At 51.0% G+C, this 22,252-nt stretch overlaps 2 protein-coding genes across 2 annotated transcripts; both read right to left on the bottom strand.

The window, feature by feature from the left end:
* Nucleotides 1-1,084: 1,084 nt before the first annotated feature.
* On the bottom strand, nt 1,085-3,321 carry SEBOX (SEBOX homeobox). The gene is made up of 2 exons (XM_083587332.1): nt 3,192-3,321; nt 1,085-3,066 (listed from the first exon to the last, which is right to left on the bottom strand). Exons 1-2 carry the CDS (start codon nt 3,289-3,291, stop codon nt 2,495-2,497), a joined length of 672 nt encoding a protein of 223 aa, XP_083443458.1. The 5' UTR covers nt 3,292-3,321; the 3' UTR covers nt 1,085-2,494.
* A 3,827-nt stretch (nt 3,322-7,148) lies between these two features.
* On the bottom strand, nt 7,149-18,792 carry VTN (vitronectin). The gene is made up of 8 exons (XM_083587301.1): nt 18,633-18,792; nt 15,494-15,613; nt 14,253-14,552; nt 13,450-13,589; nt 12,243-12,399; nt 10,436-10,588; nt 9,320-9,610; nt 7,149-7,327 (listed from the first exon to the last, which is right to left on the bottom strand). The coding sequence occupies exons 1-8, from the start codon at nt 18,691-18,693 to the stop codon at nt 7,212-7,214; spliced, it is 1,338 nt and encodes a 445-aa protein (XP_083443427.1). The 5' UTR covers nt 18,694-18,792; the 3' UTR covers nt 7,149-7,211.
* Between the last annotated feature and the right edge of the window lie 3,460 nt (nt 18,793-22,252).

Genomic DNA, 22,252 nt, shown 5'->3' with positions numbered 1-22,252 from the left:
GCTTCTTGTTTGTTTGTTTTGTTAAATTTCTATACAGTGGTACCTCGGGTTAAGAACTTAATTTGTTCTGGCGGTCTGTTCTTAACCTGAAACTGTTCTTAACCTGAAGCACCACTTTAGCTAATGGGGCCTCCTGCTGCCGCCGTGCCACCGGAGCACGATTTCTGTTCTCATCCTGAAGCAAAGTTCTTAACCCGAGGTAATATTTCTGGGTTAGCAGAGTCTGTAACCTGAAGCGTCTGTAACCTGAAGCGTCTGTAACCCGAGGTACCACTGTACTGCCCTTCATCCGAGGATCACAAGGCGGTTTGCAATATAAAAACACAGAAATGCGTAGCACAGTAACAAACCAAAACAGTAAACCTCCCACAGATTATTTTATTAGCCAGAGGCCTGAGAGAAGTGGAATGTCTTCACCTGCACCTAAAGGTGTACAAGGAAGGTGCCAGGCAAGCCTTCCTGGGGAGAGAATTCCCCAAGTGGGGAGTCGCTGCAGAAAAGGCCTGCTCTTCTGTTGCTACCCTCTGGACCTCCTGCAGAGGAGGCGCACGAAGAAAAGCCTTAGTTGGCGAGTGCTTGGATCTCAGTGCTCCCATCTTAAGCATATCATCTCTGAAATAAATCTGTTTGATCATGACAGGGTTAGATTTCAAGTAAGCATGCTGAGATTTCCCCAGGGGGGCTGCAGTTGGGCGAGGGGGTTGTCAGGGATGAGGAGGTGATTAGCACGCCCTCTTGCCACTGGCTGGTTGCAGGCTCTGCTTGCAGAGGGTTCCAAGTTCAATCCCAGACAGCATTCCCAGGTACAGCCAGGTGAAATTTGAAATACTTTATTGTCGCTTGTACAACTACACAAACACCCCCCACTCAGCTCTCTTAGTCTTAATTCCCCTCGTTTACTGACGCACACCCACCAAACCTGAAAGTCAGTTGCCCTGTTGTTTTCATCTTTTCATTCGGCAGCCTAACAGCCTACGGATAGAAGCTGTTCTTTACCCTGTTGGTGTGACTAATCATGCTTCTGTATCTTCTGCCTGAGGGCAGGAGATCAAGAAAGTGCCGGCCGGGATGTGAATCATCCCTGAGAATATATATTAAATATATATTGTAGAAATATCTACAACCCTATGATTACTTCCTTTCTCTACAAGCATCACTGTATGTGATTGCAACAGCTGAAGTCTACTCTCAAGTTCACAAGCCAGACTCTGCACCCCAAGGGCCTCCAAACAGGTAACAGGCTCAGTTTCAATAACAGCTGCTATGGGAAAGAATAGAAGAATTCTGGGCACCACGATTTAAGAAGGATGTTTGACAGGCTGGAAGGTGTGCAGAGGAGGGTGACCAAGATGGTCCAGTGTCTGGAAACCAATCCTGATGAGGAGCGGTTGAAGGAGTTGGGGATATTTAGCCTGGAGAAGACGAGGCTGAGAGGAGATAGGAGAGCCAAATATCTCAAGAGCTGTCACATGGAGGATGGAGCAAGCTTGTTTTCTCCTTCTCTGGAGGGTAGGACTCGAACCCATGTCTTCAAGTTACAAGAAAGAGTCCAGCTAAGAATACAAAAAGCTTTCTGACAGAGCTGTTCAACGGGAGGTTGTGGACTCTCTTTCTGTGGAGGTTTTTAAACAGGTCGGAAGGCCTTCTGTCATAGGTGTGTTAGTTGAGATTTCTGCATTGCAGAGGGTTGGACTAGATGACCCTTGGGTTCCCCCCAACTCTACAGTTCTATGACAATGCCCACCCTGGATAACAGTTGCTCAAAACTATTGTGTCCTTTATGCTCCTGGAGGCTTTAAGCAGCGGGTGCTTGTCAGAGGCCCCTCAGAAGCGTTTATTAATGTTCTGATGTCTGCTAAGCCCTCGCCAGAAACACACACTCCAATATTAATATTGCCGCTATGTGCCATTCCAGCTGGCTGGGCCCAGAAGGGGGCGGGGGGGGGGCGCTATGGGAACCTAGACCTTTTCCCTGGGCCATCACTGGGATTAGGTGATGTCGTTCAATCATCCACGGATCCCCCTGGAGATTAAGGTATTTTTTCCCCCTGGGCAGATTAGGTGGCATTATCAAGCGATTGTGGGGTCTGAGCTCCCCCCGCTTCTGTATTTAAGGATATTGGATAGGCCTGTGGGGTAGAGAGCCCCCCCCAACCGAAATCAGAAATGAAAGTGATCAGGCTAAGCTTGTGAGGACATCACAAAACATCTCTTTTATTGGAGTTACAAGAGAGATTTGAGGGGAAGAGGAGAAAAGCCAGCAGATTAATGCGGCCAGGTGCATTTTTAAACGGGTGCCCAGATACAATTGGACTCCCAACAGAGACAGCCCTCTCCCCTTCCCAGGAAGGGGCCTGTTACACAAAGGAAGGATGGTTGACAGAGGAGGAGAAACGCGGCTCTAGCCTTCCCCTTTTGCCGCTTCCAGCTTCCAGCCTCCAAACATCTCTCACCCAGCGTCAGATCTTCCTCGACGGTGCGCCCACGCGGGCATCTAGAGGTCCCCGAAGTTGGCCACCAGGGCGGCGCTGTAGATGAGGTCCGAGATGCTCCCCAGGGAGGTGCGAGGCGGAGGAAAGGCGTCCCAGCGGCCCGACAGGGTGGTCCACGCCGCGGCCTCTTCCTCTTCTCGGACATTGGTCCCCGGCCACCGAGGGTGCGCCGCCGCCTCCTCCCAGCCCAGGAAGACAGAGGCGCTGCCGGGCGGCGGCGTGGCGCTCAATCCCGGCTGCCCATCGGGCTTGCTGCCAGCCTGAGCCCGGCGGGGCGCGGCGCTGCTCTTGATCCTGCGGGCGCGGCGGTTCTGGAACCAGACCTGCGGGGAGACGGAGCCGATGAGAGATGGGGAATTGAGAGGCAGGGCTCCTCCCGAGGCGGAGGAGCCGTCGGGGCTCACCTGGATCTTGGCCTCGGGCAGCTGCGTGAGCTCGGCCAGGCGCTCGCGCGTCCCGATGTCCGGGTAGGGCAGGGCAGCGAAGACGCGCTCCAGCTCGCTCAGCTGGCCCCGACTGAAGGTGGTCCGCTTCCTCTTCCTGGGGCCGCCGCCGCCTCCCTCCGTCCGGGGACCTGGGGATGCGAAAGAAGGCAGACGGGGCGGGCAGTGCTCGGGAGGGAGGAGGCGGCTTCTTCCTAGCCTCCCCCTCTCCAGGTCCCACCCCCGTCCCCCCAGCACTTAGCGCTCCGCAACCCACCTCCACCACCAGGCTGCTCCCCGCGCTCTCCGGCCGCCCCGTCGGGGAAGAGAAAGGGCGGCGGCACCCGGAGGACGCGCGCCCGCTCCCTGCTGCCCATCGTGGCGGCGGCGGCTCCTGCGGCTGCTCAGGCTGGTCGTCTAGCTTTTATCCCCTCGGAGACCGACCAGCGTCATCCCCCCCCCCCTCGGGCGGGCTCACATCTGGGACCAGCCCCCCCCCCCCGCCACCTAACGCAGTTCGGGCACCTGGAGACGGGAGGGGGAAGAGGAGGGAGCGCCCGTCGGGCGCGGGAGCTGTCCTTGGTACTGAAGTGCCCGCCTCGGGCAGCGGCTCTAGGGACCAGCCTGGAGTCCAGCCGAAGAGGTGCGCTTTCCTGGAGTCCAACTTCTCGGGCACACGCAGGAGGCCTGTCTTTAGAGAGGCAGTGTGGTGTAGTGGTTAGAACCAGGACCTGGGAAACCAGGTTCAAATCCGCAGTCTGCCATGAAGCTCACGTTTATGGAGACAGATGAAAGGATAGCTTCTCTGGTCAGAGGCTGTTTTTTGTTCCCCCCCCCCCCCATGGTAAATCTTTATTGGTTTAAAACACAGACGTAAATGATCATTTACAACCAAGGCAAGTATAGAAAAATTCAACACAGAAGAAAAAACATCACGACATAGAAGTAAGAAAAAAGTTAAAAAGACGGAAAAGAAAGAAAAGACAAAGGAAAAAGAAAAAAAACCCCAAAATTTATACAAAATCATGTTCATCAAATAAAAATTTCTGCTTAAAACTTCCAATCGTTCTCATTATACTATTTCTATTATCATGGTTTTGTCGCACAGCTTTGCATTATATCCTTTTTCATATATTCCACTAAGGCATTTGTTTCATTTAGTTTTGTTCACAAGTATCATTCAAGTTCTGCTAAAATGGTATCACTTGTACAATATAATCTTATATATTCCTTAAGTATTTTCCATTCTCCATATGTTTAAAGCTCCCCTGACTTTACCCGTCAGTTTTGCTAGTTGGAAATATTCTATCATTAGTGTCTGCCATTCTGTTATCGTTGGTGGTGTTTCACTTTTCCAGTTTCTCGCCACGAGTATTCTTGCTGCCGTGATTGCATACATGAACAACGGTCTTATATTTTTTAAAAATTTCTATTGGCAATATTCCTAATAAAAAAATCTCTGGTCTTTTTTTGATTGTAAATTTGAATAGTTTCTTGAGTTCGTTGTAGATATTATTCCAGAAATCATATATGATTGCACAGGTAGTATGACCCTATCTCCTTCTTACATCTCCAACATGTTGGTGACCTGCCTTTATACATTTTAGCAAGTTTTGATGGGGTATGGTGCCATCTGTATAACCTCTGGTTAGAGGTTGTAGGTTCAATCCCCGTATGAGATGGCTGCATATTCCTACATTGCAGGGGGTTGGACTAGACGATCCTTCTAACTCTATGATTCTAAGTCCGCACAGCACAGAGTTAAACAGTGGAACTCCCTGCCACTGGAAGCAGTGATGGGCACCAACTGGGATGTTTTTAAAATAGGACTGGGCAAATTCATGGAGGAGGAGAAGGTTAGTGATGACCACCAGCCAGGATGGTTATGCTCTGCCTCCAGAGTCTGGTCCAGCGATGCTTCTGAATACTAGAGGGACCCTGTGCTCAGTTCCTGCCTGTGGGTTTTGCATTGGTTGCCCACTGTGAGAAGTGGATGCTGGACTAAGTGGGCCAGTGGCCTGATCCAGCAGGCTCTTCTGGTGTTATTATGAGGGTCAAATGCTTAATGTGCAGCTCTGGCCCCCATGCATTCAGTTTCTCCGAGAGCTAAACCTGAGTTCAGTACTCCATAGTTTGTGTGCATAGAATATGCCTGGCAGTGACCCCAGAAGCGTCTGCTTCAACAGCAAAGCCACGCTTACTTCCAAGGAAGTGTGCATAGGATTGCAGACTAAACCCTGTGTCATGTTCCCATTATATCTGATTGATCAGCCCCATAAAAAGCCCTTAATATTATGTACTATTAAAGTTGGAAGAGACACTTCAGAGGCCATAGAATCACAGTCAGGGTAGAGTCAGGGTTCCCTACAAAGGGTCATTAATCGAGCCCAACCCCCTGAGATGCAGGACTCTCAGCTAAAGCATCCATTGCAGAAGGCCACCCAACCTCTGCTAGAAATCATCCAAGGAAGGAGAGTCCACAACTTCCTGAGGGAGACCGTTCCACCATCAAACAGCTCTTCCTGTCAGAAAGTTCCTCCTGATGTTTAGTTGTACTCTCCTTTCCTGCAACTTGAATCCATTGGCTCTGGTCCTCCCTTCCGGAACAGCAGATAACAAGCTTGCCCCCTCTTTCATGTGACAGCGCTTGAGATATTTGAAGGTGGCTCTCAGATCTCCTCTCAGCATTGGCGTAGCCAGGGAGGGGCAGCTGCCTCCCAAAATCAATAAAAATGCATCGCTAACTGAGGTTCTGCCCCCCCACAAAGGCCTGTCCCCCTAACAAAATCCCGGCTACGCCCATGCTTCTCAGTCTCCTCTTGCCCAGGTGAAACATACTCAACTCCCTCAATCGTTCCTCACAGGGAACCATTCCTCATGATTCCAGTCCCATCTGCTGGAGTAACGGTGAAAGAGTCTGTCCCACTTCCTGCTCAACAATAGTATGGTGTAGTGGTTAGAGTGCTGCCTAGGGTTGCACCATGCATTTAAAGCACCCCCCCGAAATCTTGGGAACTGTAGATTAAGGGTGCTGGGAGTTGTAGCACTGTGAGAGGGAAACTACAGTTCTCTGGATGGGGGGTTTGCTTTAAATGTATATCCCTAAGGACCAGAGAAAATTGGGCTTCAAATCCCCCATTCAGTGACTGGTTGGTGACCTGCGGCTGGTCTCCCTCTCTCAGCCTCATCTGCCTCACATGGGTTATTGCATGGATAAAACAGAGAGGGAGAGCCATGCCTGCCACCTTGAGCTTGGAGGAAAAGTGTAGAAATCAATAAAAGCCTCTCTTCGTCAAGCAAAAGGTCTCTTTTAACCAGTCCTCATTGGACTTAAGGCTTTCCAGACACCCCCACATTCCCAAATTATCATCATCTTGATCACCCTAACTCTACGAAAGGGCTTGGCTACATTCTGGCCTGCTTCTTGATGACTGTGTGGGGCAGGCAGAACATCCGCCCCTCCCCTCCACCAGCCTCAGGCTCCGAAGAGAGACTGGTTCCCCCCCTCCCCACCACTTGCTGGTCCCAGAGCTGACAAGGCAGCCTTATTCCCAGTTCCCCATGTTTGAAACAGAGTCATTTCAGATTTAGGTGCTGAGAAATATTTGCCCTCCTGGGCTCCAAAATTAGTGTTGGACCAACCCTGGGGAATATTTCCCAGTTTGAGGGCCAACCCTGGCCTTTAGACAGCCTTCCAAGGGCCATAGGCCAGGGGTGGGCGGAGCCAGAGGCAAAAGTAGGCGGGTAAAGGAGGCACCCCACCCCTCTTTCAGCAGTAGTCTAGTTTCTACACTGCCTACCCTTGATTCTCCATCCAGGCAACCAAGAGGGGCGTGGCCAGTGCTGAAGGGGCGTGGTCTAGACAGAGGGTGGCTGGGAGGAGGCGTGGCCTTGGAGAGGGGGCGTGGCCTGGTGGTAATTTCAAGGGCTGGATGGAAGGACCTGGAGGACTTCGGTTCCCTCACCTCATGCATCACACATCTCCAGGACCTGAGCAAAATGTTGCTTTTGCACAATGCAATTCAACACATTACAACCCCAGATCCTGACCATGGAGTTTTAAATAAACATTGAGTCACTGCCAAATGACACGTGTCCCCCGTGAGGCAGTTTAGCATCACCGTTCTTTGTTTTGGTCCCCAAACTACCAGGTGAAACAGGTTGTCCAAACTTGGGCTGCAAAGAACCCCCTCCCCACAGGCCTCTAGTCCCAAAAAACAAGCAGGCGGGTCCGGTCTTTGGAACTCAGGGCTTTATTTGGCCACTGTCAACAGTGTGGAGGCCTTTCTGGCTGGGCTCAGGCAAGATCCTCGTCGGACGGGCACCCCAGCCAGTACTTGGAGATGGGGCGCGGGTACCTGGGGTAGACGAAATCCACACGTCGAGTGTTCAGGTTCAGGCGGTAGTACTTGTCTGAGAGGGAGGGAGGTGCAGAAAGGGAGGAAGGGATCATGTTAATTTGGCTTCTCACTTCTCCAAGCTTAAATTCAGCTCTCTGGATTTCTGCAGCAATTTGAGGTTTTTAAAAAATATCCTCATCAAAGTTCACCAGGCACAGATCGCTTCTGTTTTGACCACATGTGCACCTTTTTTTCCTAACAGAAAGCATTTTTCATTGGCATTTTTTCCACTTACCTTTGAATAGTTATGCACACTGTCCCCTAATATATTCATTTCTGTACCCAACAGTTGGCTGGAGAACTGCAGACCAGAATCTGGATGTAGGTGAATGCCGAAGGGCGACTGCATTTCAATAGTCTTTATTATAATTTTTGAAATGCTAATCTGATAAATTTGAGATCGCCTTACCCCAGCTACTTGATCAGTGGACCTGGCAGTGTTACAAGTGTCCCATAATCCTCGTCATCGCTACCTGGAGATGCCACTGAGGATTGAGGCTGGGACTTTCTGCATGCCAAGCAGATGTTCTTCCACTGAGCTACTGTGGGATAACCAGCCTCACGTGACCAGCATTCTTAAGTCTAAATAATGCATGACGGGGTTAAGACCATAGAGTAAGCTGTCCTGCCAGGCTTAGCTCACCTTGGGAGGGACTAGGTCATTAAACCTTTGTTCCCTTAGTCTACCAGAGAAGCTCAAGGTGTGAGGTCTGAGTTGCAAACCGCATGACTCTTACAAGCCACTCTTGAGTTCCTATACCAATTCTAGAAACTTTTGCCACTTTGTACCTAAGCCAAATTTTACTGCCTGTGCATTTTTTTTCCTGCACGCTAAATGGAAAAGCACATGAATTGGTTCAAAATTGGGAAAGGAGTATGACAAGGATGTATATTGTCTCTCTGCTTATTTAACTTATATGCAGAATTCATCATGCGAAAGGCTGGACTGGATGAATCCCAAGCCGGAATTAAGATTGCCGGAAGAAATATCAACAACCTCAGATATGCAGATGACACAACCTTGATGGCAGAAAGTGAGGAGGAATTAAAGAACCTTTTAATGAGGGTGAAAGAGGAGAGCGCAAAATATGGACTGAAGCTCAACATCAAAAAAACTAAGATCATGGCCACTGGGCCCATCACCTCCTGGCAAATAGAAGGGGAAGAAATGGAGGCAGTGAGAGATTTTACTTTCTTGGGTTCCATGATGACTGCAGATGGTGACAGCAGTCACAAAATTAAAAGACGCCTACTTCTTGGGAGAAAAGCAATGACAAACCTAGACAGCATCTTAAAAAGCAGAGACTTCACCTTGCCAACAAAGGTCCGTATAGTTAAAGCTATGGTTTTCCCAGTAGTGATGTATGGAAGTGAGAGCTGGACCATAAAGAAGGCTGATCGCCAAATAATTTATGCTTTTGAATTATGGTGCTGGAGGAGACTCTTGAGAGTCCCACGGACTGCAAGAAGATCAAACCTCCATTCTGAAGGAAATCAGCCCTGGGTGCTCAATGGAAGGACAGATCCTGAAGCTGAGGCTCCAATACTTTGGCCACCTCATGAGAAGAGAAGACTCCCTGGAAAAGACCCTGATGTTGGGAAAGATGGAGGGCACAAGGAGAAGGGGACGACAGAGGACGAGATGGTGGGACAGTGTTCTCGAAGCTACCAACATGAGCTTGACCAAATTGGGGGAGGCAGTGGAAGACAGGAGTGCCTGGTGTGCTCCGGTCCAGGGGGTCACGAAGAGTCGGACATGACTAACAACAACAACAAGTAAACCATTTTTAACTTGTGAACCCACAAGTTTTTAAAGTTCTAACTGCCTATGTTTCTAAGCTTTGCCTTGCTGCATATTCTGCAATTTTAAAACTGGACTGGGGTTCTCTCCCTAAAATGTGCTTGCCCCAAACCTGGGTCTTGGCATCCAGGGAGTTCTCTTTTTGTGCTATCCCCCCCCCTCACCAGCAACAGCCATGGCCCTTCCTCCATGCCATGTACTCACTGCCAACGAAGAAATAGACGCTCTGGAAGGGCTGGCACGGGGTGGTCCCGCCCAGCAGCCAGTCCAGGTCCGAGGACTCTGAGCTGGGTTCGCCTTGCCAGTCCCATGCATTCCAGCGTCCCCAGCGCTGGCGCTGGCGGTACTTCCTGCGGTGCCGGCGTGATGACTTCCTTGCTGGGTGGCGCTGGGCAGGGCTCTGTGCCACGTAGATCCGGCCGAGCATCACAGCATCCAGGCCGCTGGGCACGCCTTTCCAGTCGCGGCTGATGAAACGCGCCCTGCTGGCCCCACCTGGAAATGGGGAGAGGGGACGTCAGAAGAGCTGGGCAACAGGCAAGGCCAGGCTTTCCTCAGGCCATCCCCATAGCCTTGGGTCTCTGTACATGGGCAGAGGAGGGTGACTGAGTCAATCGAGGGACTGGCAACCAAGCCTTACGAGGAAGGGTTAAGGCAGCTGGATATGTTTGGCCTGGAAAAAGGGAGACTTGTTGCGGCAGCAAGTTCCCTAGTTAAACTGCACACTGAGCCAACAGTGTGTTGCAGCAGCAGAAAAGGCTCATTCAATCCTAGGCCGCATCTGCAGAAGTCTAGTGTCCAGATCAAGGGAAGTGATATTACTGCTCTATTCTGCCTTGGTCAGATCCACCTGGACTCCCATGTCCAGCTCTGCACACCCCAGTTTAAGGAGGATATTGTCAAGCTGGAATGTGTGCAGAGGAAATGGGGTCTTCTTCTGACTTTTGACTGAGCTGAGCCCCTTCCCTTAAAAAATATAATAAGATTCCAGTCCTCATGGGATGGCATCAACCGCTGGTTAAAATCGGAAGCTGCCCTAGACCATCTTGCTCAGCGTTTTCAACACGTACTGGCAGCAGCTCTCTGGGGTTTCAGGTGAGGAGACCTTCCCAGCCCTACCTGGGGATGCTGGAACCTTCTGCATGCCAAGCAGCTGCTCTGCCACTGAGCCACATCCCTCCCCAAATGTATGATCAGGGCAGGAGTCCCGTCCTCTCTTGCCCCCGGCCAGCTCAGCAGGGTGCGGCCCAGCTGTGGGTCCCTGCAGAGAGAGGGGCTCAGCCCGGACACCCCACACCCTCCCGCTGCTGCCCTACTCACTGCGCCGCGAGCCCCCGAAAAGTGCTTGGAAGATGTCCTCCCAGCTGTCGCCCTTGAGCACGGCGTAGTGGTCGAAGACCAGCGAGGGGGACGTGGCCTCACAGTCCTCCCGTGTCGGCTGCTTGGAGAAGTCGTAGGACCAGTACTTCCGCCCTGGGGAGGCAGACGGAGAAGGGATTCAGCACCGGGCAGGGGAGAAGAGATTTCACAGAGGGCTGCGCCAGGATCCACAGGGACAGCAGATCCCACTGCCAACCTCCCTTGTTCCTGGTGCAAATCTTCCCAGACCACCTCTTCTTCAATGGCAGGGAGGAGGGTGCCAGCCCTGAGATGGGTCTTGCAAACAGGCACCACCTTCCCATCATGCCATTGCAGGGGGTGTCGGTTCTAAACTTAAATTTATAAGGCATCAAGAAAAGGTTCAGGAAAGGCTCTTCCGTTTAGAGAAGGTCAGGAAAAGATGACGCGTTAGGCCATGTCAGCCTGGAGAAAGGGGACGGAGAAGAGGTTTTTCTCCCTGTCTCCTAACGCTAGAACTCGTGGACGAAGCTGAATGTTAGAAGATTCAGGGCACAGAAAATAAAGTCCTTCTTCGTGCTGTGCAGTGTTAAACTCTGGAACTCGCTGCAACAGGAGCCAGCGATGGCCACCACTGCGGATGGCTGTAGAGGAGTATTGAACAAATAGAGGAGAAAGCTACTGATGGCTCCGAGACACAGTGGTCCTACTTTGCCTCCTGGCTCAGAGGCAGCAATACTTGCTGGAAACCGAACTTATGCTCGAATCCTGCTTGTGGGTTAAACTGTGGAACTCCCTCCCACAGCAGACGGTGATGGCCAACGGACTAGATGGCTTTGTAAGAGGAGTAGACCAATGCATGGAGGAGGAGGAGACAGGCAGTCAGGTTGTGCATCCACAGCAGTGACCAGAGGAGGAATGACCGCTGGGAGGAGCCCAGAGAGAAGAAACTCCTTGGTGCATCTGCAGCAGCACAACCGGACGCTTTCCTCTGCCCCAGCTGCAACAAAACATGTCTCTCCTGTATCAGTCTTTACAGTCACAGCAGGTACTGCAACTATCCAACCGCTTGACCTCGCCCCCAAAGACACACTCCTCCATTGTCTCCCAAGACAGACGGATGTCAGTCATTATTAAGCAAATCCATGGAGGAGGAGAGGGCTTCCAGTGGCTCCTAGCCAGGATGGCTCTGCTCTGCCTCTGAGTTTGGATTTGATATCCCACTTTATCACTACTCTAAGGAGTCTCAAAGCGGCTAACATTCTCCTTTCCCTTCCTCCCCCACAACAAACACTCTGTGAGGTGAGTGGGGCCGAGAGACTTCAGAGAAGTGTGACTGGCCCAAGGTCACCCAGCAGCTGCAGGTGGAGAAGCGGAGACGCGAATCCGGTTCACCAGATTACGAGACTACCGCTCTGAACCACTACACCACACTGCCATTGGAGGCAGCCATGGTTCTGAACAGCAGTTGCTGGAAACCCCAGGAGGCGAGAGGGCTCTTGGGCTCGGATCCTGCTCGAGGGTTTGCCATGGGGGCACCTGGCTGGCCTCTGTGAGAACAGGATGTTAGACTAGATAGCCAACTGGCCTGATCCAGCAGCCTCTTCTTATATTTCTTACGCTCGTTTGTTAAGGATTCTGGGAAATGTAGTTCTGTGTCGCCTCTCGGTTGCCTTTCCTCTAAACTACACTTCCCAAGATTCTTTGGGGTTGGGGGAAATGTGTCTTAAGCACGCTTCAAAGGCAGAATAAACTCCCTCGTGTTTAGGGACCGCACCCCCAGCCTCACCTCGGAAGAAGTAGACCCTCTCGCTGGAGAAGTAGCTCTGGGCAGGCAGGGCAAAGGCAGCGTCCAGGTCGTCAGGGATGCCCTTGAACCCGTCCGAGATGTTACGGGGGAAATCCGGCTCCAGGACTCCGTCAGCAAAGCGCCAATACAGGCTGCCCTGGAGGAGAGAGGAAGCCATGGGCAGGTGGGGGTCAGGGATGCACGTCAGCTGAGGTGGGGGGCTGCCTGAACCCAGGGCCATCTTAAGTATATCTGGCGCCATGGTGCAAAGATCCCACTGGCACACACACACACACCCCGTTTCACAGAGTTGCCAACCTTTTTACGGCACTGCCGGCAGCTTTGCAGGGCTGGAGGAGGCGGGCAGCGGCTGGAGGGCGGCTCCTCCGGTGGGGAAGAGGCTGAGGCCCTGGGCACAGTGCTGCTTCAGCGAGGCAGGCGAGGGCGGCGAGCTGAGGCCAGGAGGTGCCACGCTGTGCCCACCCTACGCCTGTGCCCTGGCACTCCACGCCACTTGCCTCTATGGGCAAGACACCCCTGCCTGATCCACAACCAAGTTCAGAAAAATCAAGAGGTGCCGGAGCTGACAGCCCCCTTCTCTGAGCTGGGACCCTCCAGAGGCCTAAAAGCTGTCTGGGGTTATCCCTCGTTTAGAGCTGGATAGGAAAAGGGCTGAGGCCCCACTTACTTTCCAAGCTCACATTAAGTTCTCTGCATTTCCAAATCATTTTTTTTTTTTTTTTTTGGTGGTGGTGGGGAGAAATCATCATGAAAAGTCATCAGCGTTTAAGGGCGATTTTCTTCCACTCTACACCTTTTAACATGGAGTTTGGACTGAGAGGCCCATCTCTGCAAAGCGATTTCCCCCAAATATAACACATTTTTGTAAGTTCCCCACTACTGAGATATGAATTTTTGCATACTGTGATGTTCACTTCTGTGCAATTATTAATGATTATGATTTAAGTCTATATGCCACAGTTCTTCAGGAGACCACAGGGCGGTTTACAATATACAATTCTATTCTTTTTTATTTAATTTGCTCTAATAATCTCAATTCCTGCCAACCTAGCAGTTCAAAAGCACGTCACCCTTATGGTAAGGGAGGATGGTGGGAGTTGTAGTTTGAAACATCTGCAAGGCGCCAGGTTTGGCAAAGGCTGGGCCAGGGGGCCAGGAGGGGAACTGGGGTGTGTGAGCCTCTCACCTGGAAGATGTAGGTCTTGCCCTCGCAGTTGACGCGGGTGAAGGCGGCATCGATGGGCCCCTCAATGCCCCACACTTCCTTGATGAGCTTGGGGTACCCCGGCCTCACGCTCTTCTCGTCCAGCTCATAGAAATACTTTCCTGGATCAGGGAGGGAGAGGAAGAGACAGGCGGAGGAAGGTGAAAATTTGTTCCCAGAATCCCTAACTTTGGAACTCCCTCCCTGGAGAAGCCAGACGGGCTCCCTCCTTGCTGTTCTCCTACCGGCACATGGAGACCTCCTTGTTCCTACAGGCTTTGGGGAAGTCACTGTTTTTAAGGAAATGGATGGTGCTGTGATGTTTTAATGTAATGATCTGCATGTTTTAAAAGATCACACATGTACACATAATTTGGGGTCACCCAGCCAGATGGGTGGGGTATAAATAATCAAATTATTCTTATTCTTATTCTTATTTGCTATCTAAAAAATAAATGGACTTTTGAAATTTAAATAAAAAACCTCTCCTTTAAAGGTGTACCTTGTTCTGCACTTTGGAACTCAGTTTCCCCCGTGTTTTCCCTCTTTTATTGCTGGATTGTGCGGCAATGATTTATGTGCCTGTGAATAATTGTTGTGCTCCTTGCAATAAAGTCGGCTAATTATAAAAATAAAAGATAAATGGCTGCGTTTGCACCTTGGGCTCCTCTGAGATCCAAACGCCTGGGGAGTTGTGCCCCCCTGCAGGTCTCTGGGCCCCTCAGAGCCACGTCTGGATTGTGGGTGCTGGGGTCAGCTCCCCACCCCCCTGACCCAGACTGTACCCCGGAAAGCGTAGATGGAGCCATTCTTCAGGCTGGTGAAGGCGTCAAAGGGAGCCCCGCTGCAGGCCTCCTCCTCTTCCGGGGCGTCGGTCGGGGCCTCTGTCTCGGGCAAGGGGGCTTCTTTGGTGGGCTCGACCACACCCCCGTCCTCCTCCCCCGTCCACACATCGGCGTACTCAAACCACGTGGTTGACTCGGGGGCTCCGGTGGTGGGCGTGGGCTCGGTGGTTGTGGCGTTGGGGAGGTCGTAGTAATCCTGGTAGTCGTCTTCCGGCTGCGTGAAAACGTCTCCGCGGGTCACTTAGGTTGGGGGGAAAGGAGAGACGCCGGGTGAACGTTGGCAAATGGATGTGGGAGGGCACTCTCCATGACTTCCTCTCAGAAGATCCTGGGAACTATAGTTCACCCATTGCAAAACATTTCCCAGCACCCTTAACAAACTTCCCTTCCCACAATCTCCTGTGCACAGCTTCCCCTCAGGGAATCCTGGGAACTGTAGCTTATGCCTCGTGAAGCTACAATTCCCAGCAGTGGTTAACAAACCGCAGGGACAGAGGAATGCGTCTTATTCCAAGTCAGACTCGTGGTCCCTCTAGCTGAGTGCTGTCTCCACTGTTTGGCAGAAGCTCTCCAGGATTTTGGGAGAGATGCAGCCAGGGGCTGAGTCTGGGGCCTTCTGCATGCAGAGCAGGTGTCCTGTGCCCCTGAGCTGCTGACGATACCTTTGTGGGGTTTTTTAAATAAATTTTTATTGTTTTCAACATGTAATTCTTTTTCCAACAATCCTTATTGTCACATTATAATCCCTTTGACTCTGCCGAATCCTGACTTCTCCCTCCCAACCGCTGGTATATACATCACATACTTTTTGCGTATAGTATTGTCATAACTCTACTGTTTTACACTGGAGGTGTTATTCCAGTCCTGCTAGTGTCTTAATATTTTTGTTGTTCTCCTTTATATATTCAATAAATTTATTCCAATTGTTATTGTATCTCTGGTCCTCTTGGTCCCGGATCCTTCCTGTCAATTTGGCAAGTTCCGCAAAATCTATCATCTTCACCTGCCACTCCTGGATGGTTGGCAAATCTTGTGCCTTCCATCTTTGAGCGAGTAAAGTTCTTGCGGCGGCTGTGGCATACATGAACAAGTTCTGATCTTTTATTTTAATTTCTTTTCCCACCAGACCTAGCAAAAGTGCCTCTGGTCTTTTAGGAAAAGTATTCTTATGCTGACGATACCTTTTGATTTGCAGGCAGTCCAGTAGTCACTGCAGCAGCTCTGGTAGTACATGCAGAGATCGTCACACTGGCATTTCCTCTCCTTGTTGAAGCCGTCGTTGCAGCGCCCCTCGCAGGTCTCTGGGCAGCGGGAAAGAGAACCATCAACAAGGGCGGAAGGAGGAGGGAACCCCGACAAAAGAACAGCGGCAAGAGAAATGGATGAACTACGCAGAACTGGCTAAACTGATAGACAAATTGCGAGAGAAGGACAACTGTGACTTCAAAGAAGAATGGGAACTTTTGGCAGGTTTTGAATATACAAATTTATTGATTGTTAACATAGTAGATAGATAATATAAGGATTTATACAATTTTTCAGTATGCAGAGAACAATATGAGTTGAGAAATCAGAGAGAGGAGCTGAGGGAAGTCTTGGGGGGGAGGGGGGGAGGGGGGAAGAATGAATATGAGATGTTTTGATATTTTGTTATGTTGAAATTGTTAATTAAAAAAAATTAAAAAGAAAAGAAAGAAAGAAAACCAGCAAAACAGCAAGGAGTAATGGGAAGAGTTAAGAGTTAAACTATGGAACTCCCTCCCAGGTACATATTGATATAGGAATGTATTACATAAAATGTAAAGAAATACACAATAATAAGAGTACATTCATTTGTAAAAAAAGGAATAGATAACGGGATAGACAGGAAGTCCAAAGTGTTGGTATATATATATGATTTTGGAATAGTTTTTTGTCCTTTTGTTTTGTTTTCCTTTAAGTATATAAACTTTGTATACATGCTGAAAATTACAGGATAATAAGCCTTGTGATGTAATATGATAATGTTTACCAATGTAACATAAGAACTTTAATAAACAAATAAAACTGGGGGGGACCTATGGAACTCCCTCCCACAGGAAGCAGTAATGGACACCAACCTGGATGGGTTTAAAGTGTCCTGAGGGTAAGAGCCACTCGGCAGTGGGGCGGACTCCCTCTGAAGGTGGTGGACTCTCCTTCCTTGGAGGTTTTTAAGCAGAGTTTGGGTGGCCATCTGTCAGGGATGCTTTAGCTGAGATTCCTGCATTGCAGGGGGTTGGACTAGATGACCCTATGGGGTCCCTTCTAACTCTACAATTCTCTGATTCTATGAAAAGAGGATTGGACACATTCCTGGAGAATGCTATGGATGGCTCCAAGCTATGATGGTTTTGCTCTGCCTCCACAATTTCTGGAAACTGCAGGAGGGGAGAGTTGCTCTTGGGCTCGAATCCTGCTTGTGGGTTTCCTATGGGCATCTTGGGTGGCCCCTGTGAGTACAGGATGCTGGATCCGGTGGCCCCCGGCCTGATCCTGCAGGCTTTTCCTAGGTTCTTACATTCCAAAGACCAAGGCAGGTGGTCCGTTTGTCCCCGGTCAGGGCTGGCACCAGGGGGCGCCACATAGCAACTCCACTGTGACTGCCATTTGCACAGGGTAGGCACTGCGTGAATTAGGTAAAGGTAAAGGTACCCCTGACCATTAGGTCCAGTCGCGTACAACTCTGGGGTTGCAGTGTTCAGGAGCCGGCGTACAGCTTCTGGGTCATGTGGCCAGCATGACTAAGCCGCTTCTGGCAAACCAGAGCAGCGTATGGAAACACCGTTTACCTTCCTGCCGGAGTGGTACCTATTTATCTACTTGCACTTCGACTTGCTTTCGAACTGCTAGGTTGGCAGGAGCAGGGACTGAGCAACGGGAGCTCACCCCGTCGCAGGGATTTGAACCGCCGACCTTCTGATCCTAGGCTCTGTGGTTAATATGTGCCAATTCAGGCTCGCTCTGGGGAGAAGGGAGAGGGAATCGACTCCATCTCTTGCTGTCTGGATTGGTTGCCAAGCTGCTTTTGGAGCCTGGGAGACCCGCACAGAGATCGGGGCCTCCACTTGGCTTGCAAGCAGTGGGCAAGAATTGCTGTAGATTAAAACCAAAGCAAGTTTCATCCGGTGGATGGAAGGGTTTGGAAGAGCCATCTGGTATTGAGTGAGAAAGTCACACCACGGAGGCCGCGGTATCAAGGATAGAATCACAGAATTGTAGAGCCGGGAGGGACACCCAGAGTCATCTAGTCCACCCCCCTGCAATGTAGACCCTCTCCCTTTCTCTATTCCTTTAATGGCAGAGAAGTGGGGCCGAAATCCACCATCCTTCCTGTGCTTCAGTCTTCAAGGGGAAATTCTCCATTCACTTCTGGCAACAAACAGATGCCAACTGCAAGCAGATATCAAGCAATCTGAATGTCTGCTAAGCGCACGTGAAATAAAATTGCAAAATTAGATTGCTTCCTAGGGCAAGGACAGGGAGGAGAATCTTTTTCAGGCCTGAGGGCTGCAGTTCCTTCTACTTAACTTTCCAGGGGCCACGTGACGGTGGTGGGAGGGGTCCTCAGTGAAAGCGGGTGGTGCAACACAGGCTCTGTGCTGTAGGCTGCTTTCTACACAAACACCCCTCCTCCCTTATCCTCCATCCAGGGAAACTAAGAGGCAGGATCAGGGTTCAAGGACAGATTCCCAGCTGGGCAAAGACCCTCACGGGGGGGGGGGGGGCAGGGCTGGTGAGGGCTGTGGCGAGTCCCAGGGACCATATTCAGGAAAGTTTTTGATGCAATTTTGACATTTCCCAATGCAATTCAACCTGCCCCTGCCCCCCCCCCCCCGAAACCACATTATTGCCTAACAGGAGGAATTTAATCAATCTTTCTGTTTTTTCTTTTGTCCTTTCTCATTCTGATTGTCCTCAGTATCATCCATGTGTGTGTGTGTGTGTGTGTGTGTGTGTGTGCGCGCACACACACACACAAATTGTCCCTGAAACCCATGGGGGGGGCACTCAAAGAAGTTTTACTCAGAGTAGAAACTCTGAACATTAAATGAACATGACTCAGATAGGGCCATTGACCTCAAAAACTCTGTTGAAAGGCACCCCGCTTCCAAAGCTTCCCCAACAGATGGATTTGGTAGCCCCTTGTGGCGGGGAGTTCCAAAAGCTAATGCTCCCTCCCGCTCTGAACAGTTTTATCATGGAGACGCACCTAGGCTGGTTGCAAGTTCTCTTGGGATTCCACAGTCAAGAGCTCAAATGGGGAGGGGAGGGAGTTATTGGGGGGGTCTTGGTACTCACCCTCGGCAGCAAAGCTCCCCCACAGGCAGCCCAGCAGCAAGACCAGGCTGAGGACCTTCATGGCGAGTGGCTGGGCAGGCGGGTGGCCGTCCTCCTCTGATGGGACCCCGGGGGTTATGCCAGGGATCCTGTTTGCTCAGCCCAGCCTCCCTGCTTCAAAGGGAACACACAAGGTCACTGGGGTCACCAGCCTCCTCCTCTTCCTCCTCCAACTATCTCTTTACCTTTGTCACCAACTTTCCCTCCAAAGTCACGGGGGTCGGCGACTGGACGGCTCCACGGCTAAGCCTGCCCTCCTCCACCCTTTCAGCCTTCGAGGGCAAGACGTGCAAAGATGCACTCAGAGTATGGACACATGTTCACACCAGACGTTTAAAGAGCTGCAATACCCCTTTAAAGCAGCCACAGCTCTCCCCCCCCCAAGAATCCTGGGAGTTGTAGTTTCCACAGGGTGCTGAGAGATGTTAGGGGAGACCGGGGGTGCCAACTTGAATAAAACATTGTGGGCGCCCAGGTAAGCCCCACCCTGAATAACTGATCACATGACGCAGTGCACACACACCATTTGAATGGGAATGCCTATCAACTTTGAGGGGCCCCAGGACCCACAAATATTTTATTGTGGGGGCTAGGAGTTGGCGCCTATGGGGGCCATTCCTCTGCTGGAGCTACAATTCCCAGAGCAGTTTAACAATCAATCCCCCTTCACAAGGAAGTCTGGGAATCGTAGTTCTGTGAGGGGAAACGGGGTGTGTGTGTGTCTCCCAACCGCTCTTAGCACCCTTAACATACTACAGCTCCCAGAATTCTCTGGGGGAAGCCATGCCTGTATAAAATGGTATCATAGTGCTTTAAATGTTCGGTTGTGCATGTGATGTCCTTTTCCTTTGAGGAACGTGACTGGAAATGAGTCAGCTTCCCAAATATCTGACGCAGTTTTACAGCCACACTTTCCCCTGATGGAGTAGCCCTGGAAGGGCCTATCAAAATGCAGGCAGCTTGGGGCATAGCCCTACGAGGGCCATGCCAGACTCCCCCCAACCTGGTCCCAAATTTGGGGCTGACTCTAGAGCTTACGCCCCCCGCAAGAGCAACCCCACAACATGTCTAGCTTCTGGGAAGCCACCAACCCAATATCTTACCAATGATGTCCGATTGGCTGCCATTATTAGACACACAAGGAAGGCACTTGGCACATGCTCAGAGGCACCTCCGGTATTCAACATGCTGCTGTGTGGTATAGTGGTTGGAGTGTTGGACTAGGACCTGGCAGAGACAAGGGTTCAAATCTACACTTCCCCCCACCTCAATCATGAAAGTCACTGGGTGTGATCTTGGGGGTTTGTCAATGCCTCCCTTGGCCTAACCTGCCACACAGGGTTGTTGTGGGGGTTAAACGAGGAGGTGGAGAACCATGTAGGCCACCTTGAGCTCCTTGGAGGAAAACGGTGGGATATAAATGCAACCAATGGATAATAAGAGCTGGGAGCCCTAACTGTGACACCAGGTCCCACCGCGGTCTGGATTCAAATCCAGCCCTTGGGTCTGTGCCATTCCTAAAGAGCCCAGTTGAGGTGTGTGTGATAAAACTGGGGGGAAGTTCTTTTTCTGCAGTTCTTTCTTCACATCCTGATCCCAGCCGTGAACGGAAGGTCCAGAGGATTCACTTTCCATGGAAAAACATCCCTCCCGCTCTCTCCCACTCTGCAAACAAAACCCGGTGGAATTTGCTCCCTGATTCCACCTGGTTACTAATTAATATGAACTCCATCCGGGAGGCTCCCCCCACCCCCCACCCCCTGACGTGACTCTGACTCACTCAGGGGGCAAAGGGGACCCAGAGAGGCTGGGGCCCTCAGGACTCCGAGTCTGCGCCCCAGCTCGGCAAAGGATCCCCTCTCCCTGTGTCCAGAGAATTGTAGAGTTGAAAGGGACCCTAAGAGTCATCTAGTCCAGCCCCCTGAAATGCAGGAATCCCAGCGAAAGAATTTCTGGACGGAATCCCGGACAGGAACAGCTGTTCCACAGAGGAGCAGACTCCCTCGGAAGGCAATGGACTCTCCTTCCTTGGAGGTTTTGAAAGCAGAGGTTGGATTCTACGATTCTGTGATTCTATTCTATGTGAGCTGAGCTGGAAGCTGGAGACACAGAAAACTGCTTCCTCTGTGCTGAATCCAAAGCTGTGGCTGATGGAGACCTGTTGGTTGTTAATGCTGTGAACGCCTCCATCCTATGCTCAGCTTGTGGGGTGTAGGGATTAGAGGGCTGGACCTTGGGAGACCAGGGTTTGAATCCTCTCCGTTGGTCATGAAGCTCCCTGGGTGACCTTCTGGGGCAGCCAGTGTTTGTTGTGGGGGAGGAAGGGAAAGGAGAATGTTAACTGCTTTAAGACTCCTTAAAGGTAAAGGTAAAGGGACCCCTGACCATTAGGTCCAGTCGTGACCGACTCTGGGGTTGCGGTGCTCATCTCGCTTTACTGGCTGAGGGAGCCGGCGTACAGCTTCCGGGTCATGTGGCCAGCAGGACTAAGCCGCTTCTGGCGAACCAGAGCAGCGCACGGAAACGCCGTTTACCTTCCCGCCGGAGCGGTACCTATTTATCACCCCGGTACCTTGGCGGTACCTATTTCTCGCCAAGGAGCTCACCCCGTCGCGGGGATTTGAACCACTGACCTTCTGATTGGTAGTGATAAAGCGGGATAATAAAACCAAACTCCTCTTCTTCTTCTCTCAGCCTAACCTTCCTCACAGGGCTATTTTGAGGATTGATTGAGGAGTGGGGGAGGGTTGCGAATGTGCTTCCCGCACGGATCACATTCGCAACCCGAGCATCCACTGTAAACACAGTAAATGGGGGAAATAAACATATATGCATCAATAAAACCATATACCCTATGATAACATCAAGGTTGCTGGTTCGATCCCTGTATGGGATTAATAATAATAATAATAATAATAATAATAATAATAATAATAATAATAAAAATATTATTTCTATCCCACCCTCCCCAGCCGAAGCTGGGCTCAGAGCGGCTAACAACAACCTGCACTGCAGGGGGCTGGACTACATGATCCTTCCAATTCTATGATTCCGAGACCACATAGCACAGAGTTAATCCGTGGAACTCCCTCCCACTGGAAGCAGTGATGGCCACCGACTGGGATGCTTTTAAAAGAGGTCTGGGCAAATTCAAGGAGGAGGAGGAGGTTACTGATGGCTACTAGCCAGGATCGTCTGCTCTGCTCAGGGTCCCTCGCAATGCGACAATTCTACGCCCCGTTGACCATTGTCCCGTGGGAGCCGACAGCCCCGCTCCCCTTGCAATGCGGACTGCCCACACCTGGTGGGGGTCCCATCTGGCATCAGCGAGGGAATTGAGCGAAGGGATTTACACACCACCCTGATTCTTTAATCGGCAGGTGCCAAAGCCGGCTTCCCTCGCCCTCCCCAGGCCTGGAATCCACTTAAAGGCTCTGCCTGAAAATCCTCTCTCCTGACACTCATCCTCCGTTCTGCCAAGGAAAGCCCCTGCCTCTGCCCCCCCCAGTACCTCCCACCTGGCGGCTTTGCTGCTACTGCAGAGAGAATTGGTGAGGAACTCTTTCCCCATTAAAAGACTC

This window comes from Podarcis filfolensis (genome assembly GCF_964270895.1).
Source record: "Podarcis filfolensis genome assembly, chromosome: 15".
NCBI classification, from domain to species: Eukaryota; Metazoa; Chordata; class Lepidosauria; order Squamata; family Lacertidae; genus Podarcis; species Podarcis filfolensis.
Note: the sequence above shows the minus strand (reverse complement) of the source record. Positions and strands in the feature narration are given on the sequence as shown.

Bases quoted from the DNA above. Each gene is read 5' to 3' on its own strand.
- VTN (XM_083587301.1), bottom strand. From the start codon at position 18,693: ATGAAGGTCCTCAGCCTGGTCTTGCTGCTGGGCTGCCTGTGGGGGAGC. The intron at 14,553-15,493 runs GTATCGTCAGCA...CCCCAACCTAAG, and splicing joins GACTGCCTGCAAATCAAAAG to TGACCCGCGGAGACGTTTTC. The intron at 7,328-9,319 runs GTGAGTACATGG...CCTCCCTCTCAG, and splicing joins CGTCTATTTCTTCGTTGGCA to ACAAGTACTACCGCCTGAAC.
- SEBOX (XM_083587332.1), bottom strand. From the start codon at position 3,291: ATGGGCAGCAGGGAGCGGGCGCGCGTCCTCCGGGTGCCGCCGCCCTTT. The intron at 3,067-3,191 runs GTGGGTTGCGGA...TCGCATCCCCAG, and splicing joins GGAGCAGCCTGGTGGTGGAG to GTCCCCGGACGGAGGGAGGC.